The 12,743-nt window shown below is 38.6% G+C and overlaps 1 protein-coding gene across 3 annotated transcripts in view; it reads right to left on the minus strand.

Annotated features, from left to right (window-relative positions):
• Positions 1-2,790: 2,790 nt before the first annotated feature.
• Positions 2,791-12,743, minus strand: part of TANK (TRAF family member-associated NFKB activator) — a 106,229-nt gene continuing 96,276 nt past the window's right edge. For all 3 annotated transcript variants that reach the window (XM_011947107.1, XM_011947106.1, XM_011947105.1), the window contains exons 7-8: positions 7,390-7,970; positions 2,791-3,621 (exon numbers count right to left, since the gene is read on the minus strand). In XM_011947107.1, the coding sequence (XP_011802497.1) occupies positions 3,445-3,621; positions 7,390-7,970 (758 nt within the window). In that variant the 3' untranslated portion in view covers positions 2,791-3,444. The remainder of the gene's footprint in view (positions 3,622-7,389; positions 7,971-12,743) is intronic.

Genomic DNA, 12,743 nt, shown 5'->3' on the forward strand with positions numbered 1-12,743 from the left:
ACTCACTGGCGGTGGCTGTGTTCCACTCGCCAGCGGCGGGAAGGACGCGCGGGAAAGCGAGGGAGCAGGAAGCGGGTGGCGGCGGCGGCGCGCGGCCCGCTGGAAAGGAGGGAGCGCCGCAGGCGGGAGGAGGGAGCGCGGAGGAGGGAGGCCGGGAGGAAGGAGGGAGCGCGGCAGGCAGGCGGAGGGAGGGCTGATTAGCATGCAGCAGCGCTCGCGCGCCCGGCTCCATTGTTTTAACACCTCCCCTCTCCTCCGCGCCAATCTGTCACCGTTCAGCAGGCGAACGCTGCTGCCTCAAATGCTGCTCTTCTCAAATGAGACGGATAATTAGTTGCCCCGCACGAATGCCGCACTCTTCTCACCCCTGATTGCTATCACCTTCTTGCTCCTGGCAGTTTTGACACCTCGTAATCAGCCTGCTGCTTTTCTCTTTTCTTCCCGACTTCTGCTTCCCTCCCCCCGCTTTCCTTCCTAGTTTATTTATTTATTTATTTATTTATTATTCTTTTAAATGCAATCCCGGTGCCTATTTGGGCGAGTCCTCCGCCGAGTTAACCTTCCGCGTATACATGTGTGCATTTATCTGTATATGGGAAATTGGGTGTCTGTGCGTGAGCGGGGGGCGGGCTGGCGGTTTTGCGGGAAACACTGCTTCCACGCCGAGAGAACTCGCTTCTCCTAAAGATATTTTTGGGAAGGGAGGAGTTGCGGAGAGGGACGGGAGGGGAGAGTTGGGGAGACCTCAATTAATGCTTTAAAGATCTCTTAGAAATTAACAAACTGGGGAGTCTTGGAATCTGCTGTCAGAAGCGTGTTTTCCCCTCTCTCCTCTAACAAGCACTGACAGTCTAATTACTGTAGCTACAAGCAGCTGTCGAGGCAGCAGCCGGGGAGAGGAGGCGCCACAGGCTGGGCGCACCCGGCCGGCCCCAGCGCCCAGCCGAACCGCCGAAGCGCGGCCCGACTTGGGGAGGATGGAGATGGGCAAGGCCCCGCGCCCGAGAGCCCCGGCGAGCCAAAGGCGGGTCTGTGAGCCGGCGGACACGCTTATTGTTTCCTAAACTCTTTACCTTGAAGGTTAAAAGATGTGAAGAAAGGAGGGGACGAGGAGTGGGAAGAAAATCTTATAAGCTTCCATCCACCCCTTTTCTACCTCCTCGAGCTCTCCCTCCCTCCGTGTTGGTAAAATAACCACGCAACCCGGGGCTGAGGGGGCGGGGTGAGCCAGGCTGGAGTGTAAGAAAGCAGATGTCCCCGCTGGCAGCAGCCTCAGCCTCCGGGGAAATCTGCACTGGGGGGGCCCTCCCGAGGACATTCACCTCCCACTTCTCAGGCATCCCGCTCACAACTGCCTCGCCTCGGCGGGGGTGGTTTTTTCAGACTCGGCGTTTCGCGTGTGCAGCTTTTTTACCTGGGAGCTGTTCTTACCCGGCCACGCTTAGCAGATGCCAAAAGCCAGCAGCCCCTGCACGACTCAGTCATGAGACAGAGGGAGAGACCTGGCGGGTGCCCACTCCACCTTTAGAGCGGTGGCCCGCGCTCCCTATGTAGAGCAGGGCGGGGGCTGCTCTCCAGGCCGCCTCTCCTGTGGCCCCAAAGGGTCTCTGTCCCTCACAACGTGGAGCTTAGGGTGCCGCTGGAACCCAAAAGAAAACCGAGTTTGCTAGTCCTGCTAAAAGTGGTGGGGGCGGGGAAAGGATGGGCTGGGGAGGAAGGTCAGTGGTACACTCTGAGTGACTTTCTGGGCCATAGACTTTCCTGTGGTTGTCAGCAAGCACTTAGTAGACGTCAACTGTGTTGAGAGGAAGTCTTCCCATCTAGAAAAGGACGGGAAAAAAAGAATCCCCTTTCACGAGATAGGTACAATGGTATATTCTGGCTGGTACACGCTGGGAAGTTTTTATTTTTAATTTGTGCGTGTGTGTGTGTGTGTGTGTGTGTGTGTGTGCAGTGAGAGGGGAGGCTGGGTGGGCGGGAGGTGGGGGAAGGGAAGAAACTTGGATAATTGTCTAGGCATTTCCATTCAGCCCTAGTGGCAATGAAAGAAAGATGTACATGCCTCAGAACCCTTCGCAGTGAATACCTAATAATTGCTGTCACCTTGGTGAGGAAGATGTCAATATGATGTGCTTGGCACCGGGAGAAGTCGAGGCACCACTCTCATTCTTCCACAAGTTAAGGTTCTTCACTGTGGCACTGAGGTCTGCTCAAATTCCCCCATCCCACACCCTCCAGTTGAGAGCACTTGCTTCAAGAAGGCTTAAATTTTTGAGGGTTGCAAATCAATGCTTACTTCATAAAATGGAAGCCATGCCTTAAAACACTTTTAAGAATCAGGGGAAAAGAGAAACCTAAAAGGCGAGAATCATAGGGAATAAAAATGAAAGGGAAGTCTCATTTTAAACAAATTTTGCAGCCTTCTGAATTTGGTATCCACTCTCTCAAATGTCTCAGTGGCTATCAATCAGGCTGCTAACAATGAATAACAAATTTCTCAACAAGAATATGAACATTTCTAATCTAAGTTAACAAACATGGATAGTCCTTGCAGGGTTTTAGATTTGCTCCCATTAAAAACAAATGTTTCTTTAGAAAGTTTAGTTTGAAAAATAATTCTAAAATTCAAAGTGATTCACTGATTGTTAATAAATGTCACCAAATCTGGTCATCACCTTTCTACTAGGTTACTGAAACGAAAACAAGAATTTTATAAACTTCCCTAAAAATGTGATTCCTTCCTTTTTTTTTTTTATATCAGGAACAAAGGACACACTACTGATCACAACATAAGTACCTCTTAATATTTAATTAATTTCATCATGTCGCTATACACATAGCAAAATTAAAGCCATGTATATTATTTTAAAAATCTTCAGTGTTTAAATAATTCTACCAGTTGTTTTATCACTGGACAAGAAATGTATTAGGTTTGATATTTACAAAGATGTTTATGTTGTCTGCTATTTTCTATTATAGGTTTATTCAAAGAATATCACCTATAGCATAAATAAATTTTTCAATAAAAACAAACTAAGAAAACCCCAGAAACATTTGACATCACCAAATTCAACAGCTCTCACTAGAAATCCAAGCAATAAACTTAGATATCTGAAATAAACATAAATTATGATTACATAACTAAGTCACATATATAATTTTGATATTATAGTAATAGCACTGTAAACATGAATACAAAGGATTACAGTTTTATGCAGATTTTTTTTTGTTTTTCTTCTTTTAGGCTTATTTCTCCTTGAAAGAACAGAATGATCTTTTAAAAAAATGAAAGAGTTATACAGTAAATCTAGAAAACAATTCAAATAGCTGTGAAACTAGATTTTCCTATAAATGATCTTGAATTTAGTTTACAATCAAGTATTTATAGTATTACAAACCCCAAATCATCACATAGAACTTGGTATATCTGTTTTCAAATGTGTCTTAAGTCTCTCCATTGAAGTGTGAATTAAGATGCCGAAGGAAATCCCCTCTGGATGTAATGGATGGTGGGAAAACTGCTTGACAGAATTCACATACTCGAGGTATATGCAGTTCTGAGTCTGTGCCACTTAGTACCACCGAGTCACTGTCTTGATTAGGAAAGGGCTTCCAAATGGGCTGCAGGAAACAAACAAAAATATCTCTATTACTTATGTTTAAATTCAAATAGCACTGGACTTCAAATTTGAATTTTTGAATGAGTTATGTATGAGCATATATATTTAATTCCCTAATATAAAAGCAAATTACTTTTCCATGAAGTTAGCATGAGGACATGACTCAATTCTTGGTTTCATAAAGGGGACAACTAAACTTTGATTAAAAGTCACTTGGGACACACACTCATGCATTTTATCATATTTAAAAAGATTGCAGCTTTAGCATGCAATTTTTAATACCCAATGATCACAACAGGAGTAGTTTTGGAACAATAGTTAATACTCTGGTCTTTTAAATTAAATTCTATCTTTTCTTTTTTACAATAAAAACCTTAACTTATAGGGGCTTTATTACACAGTACACAAGATATGATGTGTGTGTGCATTGCGTCTTACTCAAAATCAATTTCACTATTGTTTATAAGCAAGTACAGTGAATACATCATACATGAATCAGCGTTATTTTGATTTTTAAAAAGAAAATTTTCCTTTTAAACTACTGAACAAATTTCACCAATCAGTTATCTTTTATTTGTTTTTAAAAATGCAAATACATACTTAATCATTCAACAAAATCTAACACATGCAGTGTTTTGACTTCTTACTTTGCTTCTGTTATATAATAGGTAGTTTGGCCTTACTCATTCTTGTGGCTGAATAAAGTGAAACTTGTCAATAGCTGCCTGGTTAAAGAATTATGGCAAGTCATAATCTAACAGAACCACATCCACTATAACCAGCACATAAATACCCTTTCATAACTGCATTTATTATTATTTTTTTAAACTTCTAGAAGGACAAGAAATAGCATTTGGCTTAATCATAGCTACACAACAGATGTTTGTTAACTGGAAAACATTTCCTTGAATTGTGTAAAACAAATTATTTTTAAAAATTTCTTTCTTATGTGGACACAGGTAAATTACTCTGACACAGCTAAATTCTGATATTTTAAGAAGAATCACCTAATAAAGTCAAATTTAGAGAGACCCCTTATCCTCCTATTACTAATATGTTTTTAAAGTCACACAGCCTAGTCTAGCACCTGACAAGTGTTACTGTTATTTCCCCTAACTTCTTTCATTCTGGTTAACCAATCATTTACATAAACAGTATATTACTGATTGAAGCATTTGGGTTTCACGACATCACTGTCTTCTTATAAACAGTTTACTGGACAGCTGTGTACAATTGGTGTAAATATACAACGTCTGTCTAGGCACCCAGATACATTCAAATATCAGTATGGAGGACTTATAATAATGCTGACTCAATTCCTTTCATAAGAAATGTCAATTTTATTACAAAAATAGTAATATTTAAAACAAATGTTATAAAATTTAGGGTAAAATAACTTTCTTTGGAAAAACTTCTTTGGTAAAAGTAGTAAAAATTGTGAGCATACAAGCAAAAATCTAGTTAGAGTTAACTTGATTCTAATTTTAATGTTTTCAGTTTTAAACAAAAAAGTACAAATCACTGTAATGGGAAATTGATATGGCCAGAAATAAAAGATTATTAAAGATAGTCCTTATTTATATAAAATAGCAAGAAATTAAATCAGAAGCAATTTAGCTTCTAAATTTGGTAAGCCAATCTTCTGCTCCCAATTTACCTATTAAGTCCATATTCATTTTTCTCTTTTAAGAACTTTTAGTTCAGATTTGATCTCTTCATAGAATTTAGTTGGGATCCCACTCACTGACTCAGCAAAGTAAAAAAGAAAATCACATAGAACAATAATAATCTGATACACTTTAGTCTTGGTTATGATAGCTGAATATATAAAATAGATGTTTAGTAGTAATGATTGATATAAAGTAAAATTTTAAAATATGCAGTCAAAAATTTCACTTCTCTTTGTTACTATCTACAAACAACTCAGGATTAAAAAAAATTATTATTATTATTATTTTGAGACAGGGTCTTGCTCTGTCACCCAGGCTGAAGTGTGGTGGCACCATCACAGCTCACTGCAACCTCGAACTACCTAGCTCAAGCAATCCTCCCACCTCAGCTTCCCAAGTAGCTGGAGACAATAGGCTCATGCCACCACAACCAGCTACAAATATCTATATATCTATACGTATTTGTAGAGACAAGGTCTCACTATGTTGCCCAGGCTGGTATCAAATTCCTAGGCTCAGTCAATCCTCCTGCCTCAGCGTCCCAAAGTGCTGGGATTATAGGCATGAACCACCGTACCTGGCCCAACTCAGGAATTTTGTACTTATACTAGCTTGTATAATACCAGCTTTACTAATACAAATAAAATAGCTTAAAATGTTTTTTAAAAAACTCACTTTAAGAAGTATTCTTTCCATCCTAAACTGTAACATGGTCTTCAAAACAAACTAATTTCTTTGCTTTTTCTGCCAAAATATCAATTATCTAACCTTATGCCCCATGTCTTGTGACAACTCAACACTAATTCTCCTGAATTTTTTAAGCTGAATACTTTTCCATCAAGTTGTAATCACATACCAGCTGTTTCCCTTGCTGTAGTATAGAAAGCAAATGTACAATGCAGGGTGCCATCTACTGAAACATGAATGCACAGACTAGTAAAAGAACAAGCAAGACATATAATAGAGAAAAAAGTAACAAGCATTAGAACTGATGCACTTCACAGCTCCACAGGAATTCTACTTGCAATAAATGAAATTGTTTAATTTGTTTCATTTAGTAGCAACTATAACAGAGACTATGACGTGAAATAAAGTATAATGAACAAGAACATAAGTGAGGTTATAATTAAAACTTATTGTCAGCCATGCCTAGTTTTTCCCACTACTAAAATATACCACAGCTTGACAACTGCCTTCTTTGCATGCTGATTTAAGTCTATAACCTATAAGTGTACTTAAAGCAAAAGGGTATTAACAACTTAAAAAAAGAAAAAATCTCAAGGCAAAGAGAAATCAGACAAATGTTTGCAAGTTACATAGACATTTACATCAATCTATTTTCATAAGTTTCTGTTTTTTGTAAAAATTTTATAGTTTTCATTTGCTGTCAGACATTAAACTTTTTTTTTAACTAAAAGAATCATTCTGTGATAGAACTTAAATCTAAAAGGGAGGGCAGGAGTGGTTTGGGGGATATAAGTCTGTGAGATTTAGAAGCATTAAATAAAATATCTGATATCATACACATGCAGAGACTATTTTAAAAATATACTAGGCTACATGTTCATTTCTAGATTAGCAACCAAAACCAAAACTAAACCCTACAGATCTATGTACTATATAACTGAGGATATAGTAGAAGTATTCATTGAAAGATAGTTCACTTATGTTGATAAATAGGAATGTAAGATGCAATTATTTACTTAAGATCGTGAATTCTTATAAAGATATGATATACACAAACTATTAAATAAAACAGCATTTGTTTCACACTATGAAATTTAATAATCTCATTAATCCTGAGTAAACAAGCTTTGAATAAGGAACTAAGAAAGTGACACCACAATAGATATGGAAAAGGCTTAACATGAATTTTTAAATGACATAAATTCTAAGGTACTTTACAATAGTTTTACCATATTCAGCTTTTCTAATTTCATGTCATTTATTATAGGACTTGTTTTTCTGAAACCCCTAACTTTGGCTAGTCAGTAGTTTAAAAAGGATGTCTGATAACGTGAAAGAGATGCGTATCTGTGCATGTATGGCAAAATGTGTGTTCACACATAATAATATATTTGTTAACGCAAAACAGTTACCTGCTGTGGTCCTCGGACAGCTTTTCCCGGGGAATCGAGTGAGGGAAAAGGTGCATCAGATGGGTCCAGAAGTGGGAAGGTATTTACATATAATGCATTATGGTCTCCAGGTGGCAAACACGCAGCTCTATCCAGAGTTGTCCTGATACAAGTGTTTACAAGATTTGAGGGCTTTGTTTTGTCAGTTGTTTTAAGGTTTTGTACAGCTGAAGCTATTGGGTCAATTCCCTGAATTTCAAATAAAGTTTCTTCTGTTTTAACCAAGTTCCCTGGGTTGTCTCTGAACTCCGTATTAAATTTCCCTTGGCACACTGCCTCAGACGTGGCAGGACTAAGGATGTCGGGTCTCTCTGGAGTGCTATGTAAGAAAGCCGAGTCATTGTCCATAGGCGGAAACTTGACATTGAATTTAGAAAGTGATTCAAAAGAGGTGTCTTCCTCATCTCTGCACAGTCCTCTTGGTGTGACACATGTGATGGATGGTGCACCTCTATTTATATCATCTTTAGCCTGAGGCTTAAACAGCGCCTCTTGTTTATCTGTTTTATCCGTACACTGTATAGGCACAGAGCACTGTGTTTCTGCAGGGAGAACACAAAAGAGAAACAGTCACATTCAAATCATTAAAAAAAAAAATCTGTTCAATCAGCTTTGGACAGATTATTATTATTATTTTTCTATTGGTTTTTATAGCAAATGAAGACAACTGGGATTTTAAAATTTGCTACCATCTTACACAGAATATTAGGAGTTTCCAGCCGGTGAACTGAAACACAGCTTATTAGTTGCAATTTAACTACTTTGTCTTTTCCTAGGTGTTTTGCTGTAAGCTTTGCATCTTGTTCAGTTACACTGCTCCAAGCTTAAAAACATTTGCTTGTAGTGTATACATTTAAACATTTTTGTCAGTAACGGAAGCTATAACTGTGTTTGCTTAGACAAATAAGTTGTTAAAAGGGAAAATCTTACTAGGTATATCTAAAATTAGGTCATTTATTATTGTCACTGTCTAACTAAGTATATCACTAATCAGTTTAGCCACTGTCTGCTCTCAATAATCCATGTGAAGACTGGTGGTTGCAGGAGTTGGGAAAAGGAAGACAGTGAAGGCAAAGGAAGGATGAAACACTGTGATGCATGTTAAGAAAACTGTGGATGAATAGATTATTTTCTCATCTTATATCTTTTTTTAAAAAAGACCTCTGTAAATAACAGGTAAATATCTGGTAGATGAAATAGCCTCTGTAGCTCATTTAACTACAGCCACTTATCCAACAAATTCAGCTTTCTAGGACACAGTCAAAAGCCAGAAGGAAAGTAGAGCTTCTGAGGAGCCAGAATTAGAGCCACAAGGTTCATAGATACGTGAATTTTGTTCTTATTGTCATTTTAGATTTATTCTAACAAACCTGATGGTATTTCCCTAGCTCATAGCTGGTTTGAAACAGCAAATTAAAAGGGAATATGAGTTGCTAAAGGCAGACATAGATATCAACAGGAACTAAAAGCATAGGAAAAGACAGGAAAGACAAAAAAGCTGATACAAGAACTTAGAAAACACTACAGTCTAATACAGGGCTAATGAGTGCTCAATACAAAAAAACAATAATCAAAGTACTCTCCATCTTGATGATTCTGAGACACTAGAAAAAGCCAAATTAAACTCCACAATGTCCCTTAAAGAAGGCACTGAAGTTGGTAATGCATGTATTTTAAGGATTGTCATCAGCACTGTTGAACATTCACAAATGGAGACATTACCAATGATGCAAATTTAGGTAGACAGGGTATACAGAACACAAGGTATACAAAGTGTCTGTACAGGTTAGTAGGCGCTTAACAAACATCAGTTCCTTTATATTCCTTTGGTCTTGGCAGTCTCATGACACCTCTGTCTTTTGCCACAGCACATTCAAATATAATATATTTTTTTCTGTTTGGATATGTGTAGTATAATGCAACCAATTTCTTTGGTTCATCTTGTTGTATACTTACTCCCTCTCTTTATACCTCTCTTCATACCATCCTTTCTTACTGGATTATTATAACAGCCTTTAAACTGCTTCCTTGCCTCTAAATTTGTCTCATATCCAATCTGTTGTCTTCATTGCAACTTCCCCTCCATCCCTCGTTCTCAGAGTAGTTTTTCTAAAATACTAATCTGACCACGTTACCTTCCTAATAAAATCTTTTGATGGCTCTACAAGCCCCTCAGATCTCAGAAAAGGCTTATCGACTGTTCATTACTGGCCCCTGGTCACCTCTCCATGCTCATCTTTCACTCCATACTCTGGCTATAATGAACTTTGTATAGTTCCCCAAAATAGCCACACTCTCTTGTCTTTGCACCTTTGCACATGCTGTGCAGACTGCCTGAAGTGTCCCCTCCCATCACGCTTTGCCCAACTCTTATTTGTCCTTCACATCTTGGCTCGGACGTAAGTTTCTCTGGATGACTCTCCCATGACTCTTGGACGCCCTCAGGACTGAAACACTCTGTTATATAGTTATGTGTCGCTTAACGATGGCACATTTTGAGAAATGTATTCTTAGGCAATTTTGTCATTGTGCAAACATCACAGAGTGTACTTACAGAAACCTAGACAGTATCGTCTTCTACACACCTACACTATATGGTATAGCCTATTGTTCTTAGGCTACAAACCTATACAACATGTTACTGTACTGAATACTGTAGGTAACACAATGGTATCTGTGTATTTCAACACTGAAAAGGTACAGTAAAAATATGGCATAAAAGATAAAAAATGGGTACGCCTATATAGAGCACTTACCATGAATGGAATTTGCAGGACTGGAGGTTGCTCTGAGTCAGTGAGTGAATGGTGAGTGAATGTGAAGGCCTAGTATTACTGTACATCACTGTAGACTTTATGAACACTTAGGTTACACTAAATTTACAAAAAAAATAAAGTGTGCTACAATGTAACAACAGCTACCTACAATGTCACTAGGGTGATATGAACCTTTTTTTTTTTTTTTGAGACCGAGCTTTGCTCTTGTTGCCCAGGCTGGATGGAGTGCAATGGCGCGATCTCGGCTCACTGCAACCTCCACCTTCCAGGTTCAAGTGATTCTCCTGCCTCAGCCTCCAGAGTAGCTGGGATTACCGACGTGAGTCATCATGCCCGGCTAATTTTATATTTTCAGTAGAGACGGGGTTTCTCCATGTTGGTCAGGCTGGTCTCGAACTCCCAACCTCAGGTGATCTGCCCAGCTCAGCCTCCCAAAGTGCTGGGATTACAGGTGTGAGCCACTGTGCCTGGGCTGATATGAACTTTTAAGCCCCATTATAATCATATGGGGCCATGATTGTATACGCAATCTGTTGTTGACTGAAAATGTCATTTGGCACATGACTATATTTCCAAGTATAACTCTCTTTCTCCCATTAAAGTAGGTTTTTTGGCCGGGCGCGGTGGCTCAAGCCTGTAATCCCAGCACTTTGGGAGGCCGAGACGGGCGGATCACGAGGTCAGGAGATCGAGACCATACTCCCGTCTCTACTAAAAAAAAAAACACAAAAAACTAGCCGGGCGAGGTGGCGGGCGCCTGTAGTCCCAGCTACTCGGGAGGCTGAGGCAGGAGAATGGCGTGAACCCGGGAGGCGGAGCTTGCAGTGAGCTGAGATCCGGCCACTGCACTCCAGCCTGGGCGACAGAGCGAGACTCCCGTCTCAAAAAAATAAATAAAAAAAAAAAAAATAAAGTAGGTTTTTTGAGGTCTTAAACTATGTTTTGTTTCCCTTTAACTCCAGACCCCTGCCCAGTGTCTGGCACGTAGTATGCCCCTAACAAACGAATTCTGAATGAATCTGTCATCTCTCCCTTACAGAGCCTACTATAATAATCAACATTTACCAGATATTCTGTGACTAGAAGTGCTATAGTAATTGTGACCAAGCTTAATTGTTTAGCTGGATTTCTTTAGCCTCTGAGGTTCTTAAAGTCCATTAACTCTCGAGTAGTCATTCTTCCTGGCAGTAGACTTGAAAGTGGTAGGAAAGTCAAGGAAACAGTACTGTTTTTGTAGATGACATTTGCTAGTTGCAAATAACAAATCAGGAAAATCAACTGTTGAGGTAATCAGATTCTGTAACACCCGAAGAGGAGAGACTTATCAAATGATCTTCACAAGGAGAACAACAAGGTAAATGCTGAAGAATCTGCTGCTGTTGCTAATGGCAATGACTATTAACATTAATAGCACTTCCACATGGCAAGCACTATTATAATAATTGTATGTACATTAATTCATATAATACTTAAAGTAATCCTGAAGTAGGCACTATTATTATCCCCACTTTACATGTGAAGCAACTGGTTGGAGAGGTTAATTCAAAGGCCACACAACTATAATAGTAAGTGGCAGATCTGCCACTGGAACCTAGGCGACCTAACTCTAGATTTGTGCTCTGAACCATTATGCTAAATTGAACATGTTGGTTTCTAGATATAGAGAGAAGTCCCCAAATTGACAGAAATGTGCTTTGAATTATTTTTCCAGCAGTTGATCTATCCCGGCTTTGAACAAAACATGGAGAAATCAAACAGCTCTAAAAAAACAGATATTTTCTTTCAGCAAAGCTAGCTGGCATAAAACTCAGCCACATTAAAATAATCTGAGTTAATCTCCTCAAGCAGTGAGAGTTAATATCTATTAAAAAATTTAAACCTCAGATTTCTAACGCTACTAGAAATCTAAGCTGAGACAACTTAAAACTCAAATGAGATGCATGAAAGCACTTGTCATCCTGACACCATATTGAGAAACATGATCAGGTGAGCAAATACCTTTTCTATTTTGTCTATTTTAAGAATACTTAGTTTTGCAAGGAAAAAGTAAAATGGGAAACATTTTTAGATTTCTAAATTTTAAATATAGGCTATCCATTTAGTTACTTCTCAGTATAATTACTTTGTATATTGACAAAAGAAAAAGACCTCATGGTTGTTTGTCACCCTTCTCATGGATGTTTGTTACCCTTAATCCTATATTCTTTCCTAATCTCTACTGAAATTGGACACTCCTTTCTGAACCAAACAGTACTTTATTTGAAGCTATGGATAAACATACACTTTATGTTTATCATTTCTCAAGTCTACTGCCATATGTAGATGAGTAGAAAAAACAAAGTAATAATAAAAAGGAAATGTAAAAATTCTACTAACTCAGTATCTTCAAATGAATCATCTGGTTATTCAAAAGCAAACATCAAACTTTAATACAAAATAACACAGGGACAATACACATACCTTTTCCCAGATATATTATGCAAATCATATTTGAAATAGTTCTTCTATATATATATATATTTTTTTTTTTTTTTGAGG

The sequence above is a fragment of the Colobus angolensis genome, unplaced genomic scaffold, assembly GCF_000951035.1.
Source record: "Colobus angolensis palliatus isolate OR3802 unplaced genomic scaffold, Cang.pa_1.0 Scaffold259, whole genome shotgun sequence".
Classification (NCBI taxonomy): Eukaryota; Metazoa; Chordata; class Mammalia; order Primates; family Cercopithecidae; genus Colobus; species Colobus angolensis.